Source organism: Hyaena hyaena, unplaced genomic scaffold (genome assembly GCF_003009895.1).
Source record: "Hyaena hyaena isolate Hyena2069 unplaced genomic scaffold, ASM300989v1 scaffold_125, whole genome shotgun sequence".
Taxonomy (NCBI): Eukaryota; Metazoa; Chordata; class Mammalia; order Carnivora; family Hyaenidae; genus Hyaena; species Hyaena hyaena.
The window spans coordinates 2,857,509-2,875,189 of NW_024080757.1; the positions used below are offsets into that span (position 1 = coordinate 2,857,509).

At 40.6% G+C, this 17,681-nt stretch overlaps 1 protein-coding gene across 7 annotated transcripts in view; it reads right to left on the reverse strand.

The window, feature by feature from the left end:
- The window catches only part of CDKAL1 (CDK5 regulatory subunit associated protein 1 like 1), a 706,117-nt gene that overhangs the window by 515,722 nt on the left and 172,714 nt on the right, over window positions 1-17,681 (reverse strand). For all 7 annotated transcript variants that reach the window (XM_039237460.1, XM_039237461.1, XM_039237462.1 and 4 more), the window contains 2 exons: window positions 17,414-17,510; window positions 325-373 (listed from right to left, as the gene is read on the reverse strand). In XM_039237460.1, coding sequence (XP_039093391.1) covers window positions 325-373; window positions 17,414-17,510 — 146 coding nt within the window. The remainder of the gene's footprint in view (window positions 1-324; window positions 374-17,413; window positions 17,511-17,681) is intronic.

Consider the following 17,681-nt stretch of genomic DNA (forward strand, 5'->3'; position numbering starts at 1 on the left):
CTTTCTCTGAAAAATGAATGAATGAATGAATGAATGAATGAATGAATGAATAAAACATAATATAACATAACACAACATAACATTAAACACCCAAGTGTCTTGCTCTCCTGTATTCACCCTTCTACTTGTGATGACAAGGTAGAAGTGAGGTGGACGAGGCAGGTATGCGATGCGGGCTCTGGCTATTGCTGACCTTCTAATGACAGTTAGGAGGACCATCTGCTTCTGCACATCAGCTGACTGTGGCTAACTGTATCCAGAAGGCAAAACTGCACATAGAGGGGGACTACTGTATACATCTGCTTATCCCACTCCCACAATTACCTTTAATTGTTTCCTCCACAACTTCTACCACTCGATCTATCTGTTGAACCTAAAAAGAAAACAAAATGGTTAGACAAGTTATTTACATGAGATAAGAAACATTAATTTGTGTTGACCCTTCTGCTTGAGACAATGCAACACATTTTCTAAGCACATGAACTCAGCTTTTCTTTAATTCATGCATTTGGAGATATTATTTAAAAAATTCTGTATTAATGTTTTATGTTACAGTGAAGTATGAAATTACCACTCTCCTGTCCTCCCACGATAACTGAGGAAATCCTAACACATTTAAATGAACTGCCTGGCATTCTGTTAGCATAGCCTATCAACATCAACTCAACACATCCAGGGACATAAACTGAAGTTTAATTAAAACATGTCTCTTCACAGATTCTCTTCTTTTCATTCTTCAAGAAAAATGGCATGAAATGACAACCTACGCAAAAGGACGTGCCGGTACTGAGGAGATCTACCCCAAATTCTCTGCTTTATTATTCTAACATTGAGACCCCTTCTAATGAATGTCTCCCACGTGCTGGGCGCTGTGCTCAGGTCAAAGGAATATCAAGTCAAAGAGTGCGTCTCAGAGAACCAAAGGTGACTCTCAAGAAATAAGCCGGATCAGGATAGGAGAAGCCCACTCAGGAGACTGAGTGAGAGTGGCTAGGGTGTACTGCAAGAGCTAAGGGAAGGGAGAAAGTCAAAAAGGAAGGAAGCGTTAAGTTGATATTACTTACACCTCACCCAAGTCTCAAGTCATTGCTTTATTATAGAATACATGCTCATCGAAAAAATTCAAACAAATCAGAAATATTAAAAAGGAAATAAAGTAACCTGTAACATCCCACACCCTCCATTTCTGCTCCTAAGATAATTAGTTTCATAATTATAAACCATAATTATAAACCATTCATAATAGTTTAATAAGTAGATACCAAGACATTTGCCAGTGGAGAATATTTACATGTAGCTTTGTTCTGCACTTTTTTCCTTACAAATTATGAGATAAATAGGTAGACAAATGAGAGAGAAAATAACAATCCTGCCTCTACACACCATCCATACATAAGGTCTACTTCACTTATGTTAGTAGTTGCCTAGTTTCTCATGTAGAGATAAACCATAATGCATTCATCCACTCCCGAGCTGATGGACCCTTACGTTATTTCTAATCGTTCACTATTATACAACAATGCTGCAGTGAACTCAAATGAGACAAGAACCTTTTAAAAAGACTTTAATAAAAGCGCAATGGCAAACCTCTTGAGTATTCCACCGGCCTCGGTGTCTTAAAGGAAATAAGGAAAGACTTTTGAGAACACACTTGAACTTGATTCTGCTTCTGACCACTCAGCCCAGCATAATGGTAGGAGTAGCAGTAATTATTGAGAAACTGCCAAAGGCAAAGTAAATCTCTGCTGGATCTTTAGTCCCAAACAAACCTACCTTGCTGGAGCCACTAGGTTCTGGTTTTATGAAGAGAATTCACGTGGCTCCCTTACAGAATGTGATCAAAGCCAAAATAACAGAGTTCAAAGAGGAGGAAAGTAGCCAATAGGGTCACATGCTACGGAGATAGTGAGTGAACCCAGAGAATGGAATGCATACGCCTGATTTAACAATGAGGGAATCGATGAACTTAGGGGAACAAGTGAGCTCAGCAGTAATGAATCATAACTAAGAAACCAGTGACAGCAAATAGAGACCACTCTTAAAGACAGATGGACAGAAAGACGAGGAGATGTGGGTAGGACAAGGAAGGAAGAGTAGATCAAATTTCCCAGTGAATGCGGACGAATGACCAAGGTATCAGTTGAGGATGTAAGAGAGAGAATAAAATTAGTGCAAGATGAGATAACTCCATGGTGGAATCAAAACACGAAAGCTTTCCTACCCAGCTGGACATCTCATCACTCAGAGGGATCACTGCACCCAGCCTGGCAGCACACAGACTGAGAGAGTCAGAATAACCTGAAGAAGAGGCAGTTAAAACATGAAAAAGTTGAACATAAGGTAAAACTGTAACATTCTTAGAAGAAACACAGCCATAAACATACGTGAACCTTAGGTTAGATGCTGGTGTCTTAGACATTACACCAAAAACACAAACCACAAAAGATAAAATTATAACCTCTTGGTACATTAAAGGACACCATCAACAAAGTAACAAGACAACATAGAAAATGGGAGACATAAACATGACAGGCTGTAGATCTAAAATATATAAGAAGTTCCTGCAACTCAATAAGGAAAAATCAGGTAAATCGTTCAGAAATGGGGAAAAGATCCAGACACTTTTGCAAGGAAGATACATGAATGGCCAATAAGCATATGAAAAAAAATGTTCAATATCATTAGGCAACGAGGGAATATGAATCAAAATCACAATGGAGGGGCTCCTGGGTGGCTCAGTTGGTTAAGCATCCAACTTCGCTCAGGTCATGATCTCACAGTTTGTGAGTTTGAGCCCCTCTGTGCTGACAGCTCAGAGCCTGGAGCCTGCTTCAGATTCTGTGTCTCCCTCTCTCTCTGCTCCTCCCTTGCAGGTGCTCTATCTTTCTTAAAAAAAAAAAAAAAAAAATTAAAATTAAAATTTTTTAAAAAATCACAATGGAGGGATGGGGAACTATTGTTTAATAGGTAGAGAGTTTCAGTTTGGAAAGAGGAAAACATCCTGGAGGTGGATGAGATGATGGTTGCACAATATTGTGAATGCACTTAAAGCCAATGAAACATACACCTGAAATTACTCAAAGTAGTACATTTTATGTTATACATACTTTACAAGAATGAGATACTACTCCACACCCACTAGGACAGCCATAATCAAAAGGGCAGACAATAACAAGCGCAGGCGAGGATACAGAGAATCTGGAACATTTCTACGTTGCTAGTGGGGATGTAGTAAAAGGGTGCAGTTGTTTTTGGAAAATCGTCAGGCAGGGTCTCTAACAGTTAAACAGAGTTGCAATAGGATTCCAGTCCTAAGTATACACCCAAGAGAAATGAAAACAAATGTCTACACAAAACCTTCTACACAAACGTTCATAACAGCACTATTCATAATAAGCAAAAGGTGTAACCAACTCAAGTTTCATCAGCTGATGATTCGGTCAACAAAAGGGTGAATATCCATACAATGAAATATCATTCAACCATAAAGGGGAACATGATAGACAGCAGTCCCCTGCTTCCTGGTGGTTTCATCTTCTAAGGTTTCGTTTACCTGCAATGCAGAAGCAGATGACCCTTCCTCTGACGTATTGTCAGAAAGTCAACAGCAGCCTAAGCCTCCGTCACAGCGCGCATGCCCCTCCACTCACACAGGCGTGTTACCATCGCACATCATCACAATGCGGAGGAGGAGTACAGCACCGTAAGATACTTTGAGAGACAGGCCACACTCACGTATTAGATTGTATGATACATTACATCACATTATACTTTTATTAGTGCGTATGACTATAACTGTTCTATTTTAGTAAAAGTAATTGTTAATCTCTTAATTTGCCTAATTTATAAATTACACTTCAGTATAGGTATGTATGTTTGTATAGGGAAAAAAAAACAACATTGTATAATACAGAGCTCAGGGCAACCCACAGTATCTGCGTGCACTGGGCGACTTGGAACCCCCGCCACCATGGATAACGGGGTGACTACTTTATGCTAATGAAAAGAAGCCAGACCAAAGAAGTCAAATACTGTACGACTCCATGTGTATAAACTGGCCAGAATGGGACAAGCCCCAGAGACAAAGCAGATCACTGAGTGCCCATGAACGGCTGTACCAGAAATGAGAGAAGCTGTCAGGGAGGGCTGGCTTTCCTTCTGGAGTGACAGAAATATTCTAAAATTGACTGGTGACTGCGACATGATTCTGAATATATTAAAAATCATTAAATTATACACGCTTCATGACAGCACTGTATGGTACGTCCATTATATCTCAAAAAGGCTATAATAGTAATAATAATAATAATAATAATAATACAGGCTGAGGGTGGTCAAACGTTCTAATGTCGAGGTCATGAAACTTAAAGAAGCACTGAGGATAATATTCCAAATTAAAGGAGGCTTCAAAAAACCTGACAACTGAATGCAACTTTGGATTTGAGGCTTTTTCTTTTCCTATCAAGGACAATATTGGGACAATGGCAAGAGCTGAATATGGTCTGCACATGAGCCTAAGTGTATCAATGTTAATTTCCTGATTTCTATAACGAGACTCTAGTAGTGTATGAAAATATTCTCATTTTTTTAATATATGGGTACTCAGTAGTAAAGAGGCATCAAGTTTGCATCTTAGTCTCCAAAGGATCAGAAAGAAAGGTGTATGTGTGTGTGTATATATTTTCAAAGGTAATTATAAGCAAATTTATTAAAATATTAACATTTGCAGAATCTGGGTAAAGAGCATATGGTAATTCCTTTTCTTTGCAACCTTCCTGTAAGTGTGAAACTGTGTCAAAATAAAAGTTTGAAATATGCGTAGGTGCGTATATACGTGTTGAAGAAATTATGAGATTTTCTTTTACGATGATAGTCACACAGAATTTGCTCGAAAGTATGTATGCAGCTGAAAATATATTCTCTGATTTTGACATTTTATTTTATATGTGAGAGAGGAGGGGAGAGAGAGAGAAAGAGAAAAAGAGAGAGAGAGAGAGAGAGAGAATGCATGAGCGAGCAGGGGAGGGGCAGAGAGATGGAGACAGAATCTGAAGCAGGCTCCACGCTCTGAGCTATAAGCACAGAGACCGACGTGGGCTGTGAGATCATGACCTGAGCCAAAGTCAGATGCCTGACCAACCATGCCACCCAGGCGCCCCATTGTCTGATTTCTTTAAAGAAGAACTTGATTCCATTTGCTTTATGGCAGAAAAATCCATGTTCCCTACACATAATTTAATCACTCGGCATGTGGAGGACCTCTAGAACTTGAAAAAGAAGGGTCTACCAAACATTAAGAAAATAAAAACAGCACTTGATTACAAACACACAGGGGGAAAGTTCAGTGAATGATTTAAAGAAAATACTGTGTTGCTCCCGTTTCTAGTGAGGTGGATACTGGAGGAAGTGGTGGGGTTCAGGAAGGGAAGGAGGGGGCAGTTAAATGGGAGAGGGGAGTTAGGAGGCAAAAAAACAAAAACAAAAACAAAAAAAACCCAACATGTGGGAGGCAGGGAGAGAGGAAAAAACAATCAGGAGAGAACGAACTCAAGATCCACATAGAGTAATGGAGACTATATTGAATTCATTCTGGAGAGAAAAGGAAAGCTGTTCTTAATTAATACTATAAATTGTAGCCCTGAACACACAAGAGCTTGGTTTCTGGCATATAATTCAAATAAAATAAATAAAACAGTATCTTGTGTCCTTCAGGCACTTAGTTATAAATATACAGGGGGAAAAAGCATGCAGTACGTTCTATTACCCACTCCATATGTTCTCGACAATGAAGAAAGGAGTTAGTGAGCAAACAATTCATAAATAACATTAATGAGTCACTCTGCTGCGAAACTTTTAAAAGAAATCCATAAAAGTATTTTATTCAGCTATTATGAACTACTCTGAATTTCTAACTAAACACATACTGAAGAAACAAACCTATACAAAGTCACCTAAAGCAAGTCAAAGCGCTCTTGGTTTGGAGCAGTGCTATCCGACAGAACTTTCTACAACGGTGGAAATGTTAATACGCTGTGCCACCCAACATGGCAGCCACTGGCCCACGCAGTCACTGCGGACTTGAAATGCAGCTACTGGGACTGAGAAACTAACTTTCAATGTGAATTAATTTAAACAGTCACACGCGGCTGCTGGCAGCCAGACCAGAAAGTGCAGGTTTAGCATCTGGCTGAGACAGCCACCCAGCATGCGGCAGTTTGTGATGGCACCTCCAGGAAGCTAACACACACCGCAGACACAGTTCTGCCAACGAGGCTAAAAAAAAAAAAAAAAAAAAAAAAGTCCAGTCGGGGGGCAAGCTGATACTGCTGGGAGGTCAGAGGCTCTTGGGCTAGTAAGCACTTTAAGGAACTTTTTCCTGAACAACTAGCAGCTAGATAAGTTAATGACTAGTAATAGCACAGTGATAGCTAACATTTGTAGAGCGATTACCGTGTCACATGCTCTATCCCATTTAATCCTCAAACATTCCTAGGCAGGAGATACCACTGTGATTTCTGAGGCGAAAGGAGCCAAGGCACAAGCATATCCAGCTCAAATCTTGCCAGGTATTTTTAGTAGATCTCGTCTGGGAACGGCACAGGGGACGTGGATGGTACATTTCATGACTGCTCCCTTTCCTATGCACATGGAGGTCATCACTAAAGGATCACGGAGTGCTATCCCACTCAACCTGGACTTTCAAGAGCCCCTGGTAGCAGCCATTCCCCCAAACTTCCCCCCCAAATCACCAACGGCACGCATGCATTCACTTCGCGAGTATCTATTAAGCACCAACTAAGCACAAAGCACTGTTCTAGCAACTGGGGACACAATGGCGGAAAATACGAAGTCCTTGCTTCATGGGCCTACGCTCTAATCGGGGAGGGAGAGAGGAGGGCAAAACATGTCCACAACTGAAAATGTTCATGTCTTGTCATGACAGACCCCATGAAGAAAGTAAAATCTGGGGGCGGTAGAGGTGGAGACGGCAGTTCTGCTCCCTGGTCCAGGTCAGCCTCTCAACAGGCAGCACGAATCCTGGGACCTGAACCACTGAAAGAAGCATCAGCGTGAAGCTCCAGGGACGGAGACAGAAATGGTGGTGAATGAGGAGCAGAGCGAGAGGGGAGGAGGTCAGATCCTCAGGGGAGGAAGCCCAGGTGAGACACTGTAGCAAATGCTATGCCGTTCAGACCCCATTCTGCTTGCACGAGGCCGTCACTGTGGGGTCAAGGGAACCCCTTCAACAGCAGCACTGAGACTAATGCTACTGAAAGTGTACCCACGTTTCTCTATCACTTGCACGGATCTGCCTGGGGCTTTACTATCTCTAGACCTTATCCAGAGACTTCAACTCCTTTCAGAAGAAAGGTTAATACGTGATAGGTACACATTCACACAGATCCAAAGGATTCTCTCATCGGCTCCTTTAACTGACTGTATGTAAATAAACTAGGACAACCTGTCATTACCATTCTAATTAAAAAATACCAGACCAAAACTTCAAAACCACCTGTACACTCTATCAACCTTTTTTTAAAAAGTGCCTTTTACCATACAGGGAGTCTGATTCAATAATCAGCATCTGATAGGTTTAAAGCTCAATATGGACTTTCTGTTTAAAAAAAAAGTTTTTCTCCTAGAAGTTTTTCTCCAAGTTGGGAAGGAAAGTCCCTACCTCTATCCACAGTTTTGGAAGACAGCTCAATGCCTCAATCTCTGAAATGTGGGGAAGTCCATTAGCAGTCACTCAACTAACCCTACTAGAAAAACACTGAATTCACAAGCCCGTGAACAAATTTGCTAGCAAGATACACAAAAGAATACTGGCTGCTCCATGTGGTTTAACTTTTCAACAGAACTTTCTCATTTTCCAGTATAGTTTTATCATCTTTCATCTCTTCATTGAGAAAAATTCTTCCCCAATGGCAGAAAGATCCTTTCATCAAAAGTTTATGTGGCAGCACATTCCACACATCATTAAAAGCATATTTTCTACCTGAATGGTACCAGTGAGTGACTAACACTCAGGAAGAGATAAAAAGTACTAAGAGACAGATAAGGCCAGGCTAGATGAATGCCAAGCAAAATGAGTATCAGTACCAGAAACTTCTTCCTCTTAAATCCAATTAAAATACCTATAAAACCTTCTGTAGTGGAAAAAACAACTCTTTCTGCAATTATGACAAAACTTAATATGCTAAAAACACAACTGTATAGAGACATACTATTTTGGACAATACTAAGAAGTAAAAAATTACTTTTAAAGTGACACTAAAGTTAAAAAGAGAATAATAATACAACCAAAACACAAATACACATTAGGGATGTAAAACATCAACTAATAAATAATGGTATATGTCACAGGCAGGATACTGTCCTCTCCAAGATGTCCACGTCCTAAGCCCCAGAACCTATGAACATTCCCTTCCCTGGCAAATGGACTTTGCAGACGTGATGAGATTAAGGACCCTGACATGGTGAGATTAACCCGGATTATCTAAAATAGGCCCAATCTCTTCACAGGAGTCCTTAAAAGGGGAGAGTCTTCCTCTTCTGGGACAGAGAGAGGGGCGATGATAAAAAGGTCAGAGAGAGAGGGCACTGCTGGCTTGAACCATGAAGCATGGGCCACCAGTCACAAGTCTTCGCAAGAGGCAAGGAAAAGGACTCTCACGGGCCTCCAGAAAAGAATGCAGCTGTATCAACACCTTGACATTAGTCCAGTAAAACCCATGTCCAACTTCCCATCTCCAGGGCTGTAAAACAGTAAGTACAGGGGCGCCTGGGTGGCTTAGTCGGTTAAGCGTCCGACTTTCCCTTAGGTCATGATCTCGCGGTTCGTGGGTTCGAGCCCCGCGTCGGGCTCTGTGCTGACTGCCAGCTCAGAGCCTGGAGCCTGTTTCAATCTGTGACTCCCTCTCTCTCTGACCCTCCCCTGCTCACACTGTCTCTCTCTCTCTCCTAGAAATAAATAAAAAACATTAAAAAAAAAATTTAAAACAGTAAGTACATGTTGTGTCAAGCAGCTCTATTTGTGGTCACTTGTTATGTGGCATACAAAACTAATGCACTAATTAAGAAACAATTAAGAATCAAATATGAGGGCTTAAAACAGGAAAAGAAAGATTTAAAGATAAATGCTGCAGGAAAAGAACAATATAGAAAAAATTGAGTTAAATGCATACCTTGTATTTAACATTCACTAGATGCTGTGCTAATAAGCACTGACAGTGATGTAAAATATCTAAAACTGTAAATAATAATAAACAAAGTCTCCAGCCTTAAGGAGTGTCCATCGGAGTAAACTGCAAATAAAATCAAAATCAAATAAAGGATTTATTCAAATCCTTTTCTTACTTTAAAAAAAGGGGTAGGGTTAAAAGAGAGAGACAGAAATACATACTTTATCAGACCTATTCTGAGATCCTGGGAATATACATTTTAAGTTTCAAAATCACAGAAGAATCTCATTACCCACTCATCACTACCCCCATCCAAATTTCCCAAGTTTCTACCGTATCAAAATTTTAAAAAGCAATGAAAAGTGATAAAAAGACAAATCTTTCCCCCATGTTAAGAGAGACTGATTTCCTCTTGTTCAGAGGTAGGAGTCCTTTATATATTCTAGATATAAGCTGTTTAGATCATGTGTTTGCAAATATTTTCTTCCAGTCTGTGGCTTGCCTTTTCAGTTCCTTAACAATATCTTTTGAGAAGCAATAGTGCTTACTTTTGATAAAGTCCAATTATCAATTTCTTTTCTTTCATGTCCTAAGAAATAATGGTTTCCATGTCTGTGTGTGTCTGTGTGTGTGTGTATGTGTGTGTGTGCGTGCACGCGTGCGCACCCAGACATACTAAAATAGTTTCCTAACTCAAGGTCACCAAAAACAAGGGGGAGGTGGTAAAAAGTTTCAACACTTTACCGAAGATATATCGATGGCAAATAATCATATGAAAATATGCTGAGCATCATCAGCCAAGAGAAAAAAGCAAATTAAAACCACAACGAGCTAGCACGGCTCAGCCACTACAACCAAAGCTGTAAGCTGGACGGCCAACCGAAGCAAGTCAACTGCTGCTACAGTACGAAAGGGCACAGCAATTCTGGAAAACACTCTGGCAGTTTCTTGGAAGGCTGAGCAGATGTTGACCATACGACTAGGCAACACCATTCCAGGGTATTTACCCAAGAGGGTGCAGACGGTGCCACACGCAGATCCATGCATGAATGCTCACAGGAGCTTTATGGAATAGCCCAGAAGTGTAAACAACACAAATTTCCATCCACTGGTGAACAGATAAACTGCGGTCCATCCATAAAGTGAAATAATCCTACATAATAAACACTAACAAACCAGTAATAATCACAACAACATAGATGAAAACCAGAGGCATTACACTATGTAAAAAAAAAAAGCAGGAAGCAAAGTAACATGTAATTCCATTTCTAGGATGTTCTGAAAATGGCCAGACTATAGGACGGAAATCAGAACCGCCGATGCCAATGGTGTGGGTATGTGTGTCAGGCTGTGGGGCAAGAGTTGGGGGGCTCACTACAGGAGGACACAGGAAGCTTCCAGAGCAATGGAAGCGCTGTTTCTTAACACACAACAGAGCACGTTTGTCAAAATTCACCAGAGATAAATTTCACTATAGGTTAATTATGCCTCAACAAATCGGTCTTAAAGAAAAAGGATCAGTATAAATAACATACAAGAAAATAACAAACAAATAATGAAAACAGAGCACAGGGGAACAATCATTCGATTATACTGCTTTGCTCTGTCATTTCTCGCAGGCTGTGCTACTGCTCACAATCTTTCCCGCTGTCCTGGTGGGTCTCACTTGAGCATTTTGTGCAACGCAAACCCCTTCTCTCCACCCTCACAGGACCCTATGTATCACTCATCTGCATCCCTCCAAACTATGCCTCTTAAACTACCCCTCTGAATTACACTCAGGTTCAAGACACACTTCCGGCTGGTCCTCTGCCTTCTAGGCACCCCCTTAAGCACACATGCTTCTCTCCAGATACGTCGTGGCTTCTGCTGAAAGCCTTTTTCCCTCTCTCTATCCGATCACTACTCTCAGCTCTGAAGCCCAAGTCTGGGACAACGTCATCCAATGTGTGTGCTGACGGGGGACTTATCACCTTATTCTTCATCATGAGTATTTGTGCCTCTCTTCAGATTTCACGGGTCTTAGGGGACAGACATTTTATTCAGCTCTGCGTCTCTAGCAAACAATTCTTGTTCCAGGTACAAGGTATGCTGCTCAATGTTGAGTCTACTAGTTAAGTGAATTTAAAATACAGAAATAATGATAATAAAGCTAATACAGAGAGAGCACTTACTATACACCAGGCACCATGCTAACCACAATACATGTGTTAACCAGTTTAATCATCACAAAACTCAGAGTTAGGTTCTATTATTACCTTCCGTCTACAGGTGAAGACACTGAGGCACAGGGAGGTTAAGTGACTCGTACAGAGTCACAAAGCTAATAAGTGGTGCCATCAGGGATATGAACCTATACAATCTAGCTCCTGAATCCGTGCTCTTAACTATGAAGATATGCTACTTTCTTAAAATATTTGAATGACTGAAGAATATATACACATACAGGTAAAATTAGAAAAGGGCACAAAAGAAATGAAAACAAAGGTACAAACATGAATGGGCTTTTAAATCTACATGTCATTCTGTTACGATACTGCCTTTTAATAATTAAACTTTTAAAAAAAGCAATACAACAAGATGAAATATATGAAGTAGAGACAAACAGGAAAACACAATTTCTCATGCTTTGCCCTCGATATCAATGCCACTATTACTGTGACACTGTTCCACTTCATTGATTCATTTACCTTTTGCAGTAAGATATACGACAGAAATATTCTCAAATAGAGCCTCTTTCAAATGCTGCTTTATTGATACACATAATTTTCAAAATTAAAGTGTCCACATTTGAAATACTCATTATGCTGTTTGACTTTTCAGTATTAGGGCATTCTGACTGAAAAGATGTTTAAACCACTGCAAATCAACCTGGCTAATAGTCCCTGAGATAAGTGGACATCTGTGTTAAGCAACATTTTGCTCAGCTATCCAAAGACGAGTGTGCACCTGCCTTCAGGGCTCACAGCTGGCAAATCAGGAAGTTTTGTCATTTACAAATTTTCAACATGAAAATTATATATTCTGCTGTGAACTGCCGGTTTCCAAATGTTATGACCTGTGTATTAATACACATTTTATTTATTTATTATTTCTAGAGATAGTATACAACTACAAAAATAAGCCTAATGAATCAACACCAAGATCAAGTTGAAATGCAGTCTTTATTTATTAACGAGTACAGAAAATAGACACAAAAGGTACGATTTTGTAAACATGCTCCCTCCTAAAAATGTCAACACCAACTCTCCAATTAAACGGCACGCCTATAAATCATTACTGCAATAACGGAGAAATAACACTCCCTGAAGAAGAACTCAAGCAAATATTGTTTCATCTATCTATTCCTAACACAACTTCTAACTGACAGATACAAAGCATATTTCTCAAAGTACATCTGAGCCTTATCGAGAGATTCCCAACTAATCAATCTCCCTATGGTCTTAGGAAGCCATCCCACCACATTGCCTTGGAGAAGAGGCATCCTGGGCTCACACCAGCTATCCAGGAACTAGAACACAGGCTCCCAGAGGGGAGCGACCTTTGCTCATCTTCCGTAGGGTGCCACTCCTCGCACCTGGAGCAGCGCCACCACGTAATGGGCACTCAGGAAGTACTTGCTGGAGAAAAATGAGGTGGCAGCTCCTGGCATCTGAAATCAGGCTTTTGGAATCCCGAAGTCTAATCTTCTTTTTCTACCAGATTTTAACAGCACACGGCCTACTTTCTAGTTGACTAATCTAAAAGAAACTTTCCTGACAACACAGGAGCAGAAGAGAAGGAAAGGAGCATTCAGCAGGTATCACAAGATCTTGGAACTACGTACAGCTAGACACAGAGTAACTGAAGTGAACACATAACAGCAATGATGGGGGGGCGGGGGAGATGGCACTGCATGAAAACTGATTCCAAGTGGATGGCTAACTGTAACTAGTCTCTTCCAAGAGACATAGATTTTTAATTGTGAGGTAAAATGTTGTAAGATCCTCATTCTGTGTGGGTGACCTGTAAATACTTATATTTTAGATATAAAATAAAAAATTCAGTTAGTCATGCTATGAAAGAAGTGATGGTTAAAAAAAGAAAACAAAAACATTTTTACCTAAGACATGTATGTTTTCAAACCTGCTCTCTCCCCTCTCCCAATATAAAAAACATTACATTATTTGTGTGCTCCAGAATGGGAACAGTTTAGAGGTTACTTCCACCAAAGCCCATTCCGCTGGACCCAGAGCTTGGTAGGTTTTGATACTCTGTTATTTTCTTTTCATTCACCACCACACAAATAATATTAATGACAACCGGGTAGTTTCAGGAGACAGTCGGAGAGATGACAATAAAATGCTCAGGGGGTCAAACGACTGATAACTATGTGCCCTCACCACACTGCTATCTCTGATAATGAAAACAAATTAAATGCGCCATTTCTAAAGACGGATACCGATGGAAATTCACACGTTACAACAGTAGTAATATCCTTTTTAAATATTACGTATCTTCTTAGATGCTTACTTGACGAGTACCTGCAAACATGAGGACAATATGTCCTTCTAATTCAGGGGTGCAGTAAGTAGCTTGCTCACCCACTGATCCCCACCTAAAGGCAGCTTTTTCTTTCAATCACTTGGCCAAAAGAATCAACACGCTCTCCCTGTACTATGCGGGGAATCCTAGCAGACGACAGAAACACACGATGAAGTCACAGGGTTCTTTCTTCCCTGCCCATTAAGGCCTTCCATCACAGATAGTCTGTGAGGGGAATTCTGTGAAGGGGTATCAGCTTTTGCTCAGTCTGTAAATCAACTGAGCGATACAATCCCAAACACCCTCGAAAACTAGTTCCCTAATAAGTCAATGAACTTACACATCTTCGTGTTTTTTTTTATATTTCAGAATTTGTTTTCTTTGTAAAAATCACCTATTTCATTTCTTTATCTCAGTGAAACTCACTCTATTTCAGAAGGTTTGCGTTTTTGTAGCAATTCTAACAATTATCTTCAGAAACAGGTCTTTTCAAACACCAGTTACAGACGATTTTTGTTTCCTACTCCAGATTTTAATTTTAGGGGTTCTATGAACATGATTTTTATATATAGTCAGTTATGATGCACGTTATATACATGCTGCTGCAGCAACAACAACTCTCAAAAAGGATGTTTACAAAGAATAAGCTCACAGTTTCATCGGAATGCGAACTACTAAAGACACAATTAAATTACAACTCAAGGGGCGCCTGGGTGGCTCAGTCAGTTATGCTCCCGACTTCGGCTCAGGTCATGATCGCGTGGTTTGTGGGTTCAAGGCCCGCATCAGGCTCTGTGGTGACAGCTCAGAGCCTGGAGCTGCTTCAGATTCTGTGTCTCCCTCTCTCTCTGCCCCTCCCCTGCTCATGCTCTGTCTCAAAAATAAACAAACATTAAAAAATTTTCACCAAAAAAAAAAATTACAACTCAAACAGTGTTACTAACAGTGTGATTCCACTTTGGGAAACTTCTCACAATACATGGACTTGCAATTAAAATAAAAAGCCCTTTGTGGACATCAATATATGATGTGTACTTCCTAAAAATTAGAAAATCCTCATATTCAACAAGTATAGTTAAGCAAATGATGATGTATCCTTCAATAGAAAGCTAAGGCAAGATTTAAAACAGTTTAGGGGCGGCTAGGTGTCTCAGTCAGTTAAGCGTCCGACTTCGGCTCAGGTCATGATCTCATGGTTCGTGGGTTCGAGCCACGCATCGGGCTCTGTGCTGATACCTCAGAGCCTGGAGCCTGTTTCAGATTCTGTGTCTCCCTCTCTCTCTGAGCCTCCCCTGGGCGCTCGCTCTCTCTCTCTCTTTCTCTCTCTCAGAAATAAAAATATTTTATATTTTTTAATATAAATTTTAATTAAAATTTTTATTTTATAAAATTTATAAAATTTTATAAAATTTATAATTTTAAATAAAATTTAATTAATTATTTTAATATTAAATAAAAATAAAAAACATTTTAAAAAATTTTTTTAAATAAAATAAAACAGTTTAATCTACGTGCTGCTGAAGAGAGCACAAGATTTGAAATGGTTTAAAAGCTCATGGAAAAATAAGGATACACAATGGCTTGTGTAAGGCGTAAGTAAGTCAAACGTGCAGAGGCTCAGAGTCTAAAGGTGGGGTGCCTGGCTGGCTCGGTCGGTAGAGCATGCAGTTTCTGATCTTGGGGTCATGAGCTCAACCCCCACATTGGGCATAGAGCTTACATTAAAAACAAACAAACAAAACACACAATGAGGGGGAAAAAGTGAAGGGGTTCAGCAAAGTTATACTTACTGTGTTTCAGTGATGGAATTATAAATATTGTTTCCCTTTTTAAAACATGTGTTCTTATTTCTCCATTATCATAAAAGAGCAAAATAAATACATCTAAAGAACTTTTGTGGCAATTAAATGAGATTAGGTAGCAGAACATAAAGGGTGCTAGAAATGGGGAGGAGGGAGATGTCAGTCACCAAAGCCAGGAGACGCCGTCACCGTGGAAACCATCGTCCCCACTTCCAGCACTGGGCATCCTTCCATAGGCTCTCCCGCCCTCCTAACTTATGCCGAGCCCGTCGCTGCACACGGTGGGGTTTGGGAAGATGGTGCCACACCGTTCACAGACAAGCCTATGCTATTCCAGTAAAGTAATTCATTGAGATGAAATGTAAGACGAATCCTATGTTTTTGTCACATTCCATCTCTGAATCCAAATTCTAGCGAGTTTCCTGTTTCCCTAACACGGCAGGACTGTTTATGGAGAAAGTTAGTCGGACATGAAAAGACAACTTGGGAGTCCATATTCATTTCATTCCTTAAACCAGGAGAAATCATAAAGTAAACAGACAAATGGTGCAAACAAACTAAAGTTCTCAAACATCCAGGTTCTGCTTAGCACGAGAATGTTTGTTCACAGATGATTAAATCTGCTAGTCGGGCAAGGACCTGACAGCAGACAGCAGCTCATCACACTGAGCACACAGTGCAGCAGGCGTCGACAGCCGGGCACCGGGCTGGCTCGGCTGACAGAGTGTGCGGCTCTTAATCTCCGGGTTGTAAGTTCGAGCCCCACGTTGGATACAGAGATTACTTAAAAAAAATAAAATCTTAAAAAAAAAAGCTTGTCAATAGTATATAATATAAAGAAAAATCCAATAAACTTCATTCCAGGTGCCAATTATTCATATGATTTTTTTATGAGCATACTGTATTCTTGTATTTTTTTAAAAAATCAATAAAGCCTATTTTAAAAGAATCCTGAGCATGTTGAGTAAGTACAGCCCTAGGAGAATGGTGACCTGGACAAAGTACCATGTGGTCAACAAATGCTGACTAGATGTCAACTACCTTAGGGCCTTTTGAGAATGGTGATGGCCACAAAAAATGAGAGAGGGAGCAGACAGGAAGCCTCCTGACCTCACAATGCGAAGTGCCCCACAGGGAAGAAGCCATGCCAATGACAAGCATACAGTAGCAAGATTCTTTCCTTCAGCTGGCCACCAAACACTAATTGAGTGCCTACTGTATGTCAGGCATCATGGGAAAGGCTGGAGAAACATGGTCAGAGACTTTATAAAGACTGAAAAGCTGTCCTTTAAAGTGAGTAATGGAAGTAGAGAGGTGGCCTTTATCAAAAGTTATAAAAGTCAAGGTAAAAGCACAACTCTGTGGAATGCTACGATGAGACAGCAGGTGACAGGTGGTGGCACAGTGAGCCGTGACTCAGAACTGAGACACAGGATTGCTGGAGGCCGGTCAGAGGAGGTCAAACGGAACGGATAACGCTGCAGTCATGACTTGCAGGAGGAGAAGAAGGGAAGTGGAGCATTCCAGAAAAAGGCACCCACGTGCGGGAGGGATGACACGTGGTTCCGTGGGATGGGAAAAGTACAACGCTATGGCAAGACACGGTGCTGGACAGGCAGGCTAAGCGCAGCTGTTAGTAACAGACTTAAGTCCCACATTATGGCTTTAGATCGTGTCACCTTGGGTTTTTTAAACAAGAGACTCTCGAACATTCTTTTGTGCTAAAGTGAAGAAGTTACACAGACTTGACAAAAATTCAGCGGCAACAGGGGAAGTATGTTGAGAGACAGTCAGAAGCGTAACAGAGCTTGTCATAACAGAGAAACAGCAAATCAAATGTGGACCCATAACATGTTTCAACAACCTAGGATTCTCTCTCGTCCCCGTCAGGTACAGGCTTACCCCAATGATGCTCAGTCCTTTAAGGTAGTCCTGCCGAGGCTGGGCTTGTGGGACACATCCAGCTAGCACAATTTTCTTGTTCTCCTCTTGAGCTTTTCTAAAGAGATGAAGAGAAAACAGGGTCATTCTTTTGCTCACAAGCGTACCCTTGGAAACTGATGTAAGTAAATGCCTGTAAGTTCTCCAAATTATAACAAGCCATTCTGCCATGAAGCTGGATTTTCTTACAACTGCTGCAAGAAAACACTGTAAGACTTCTGAACTATGT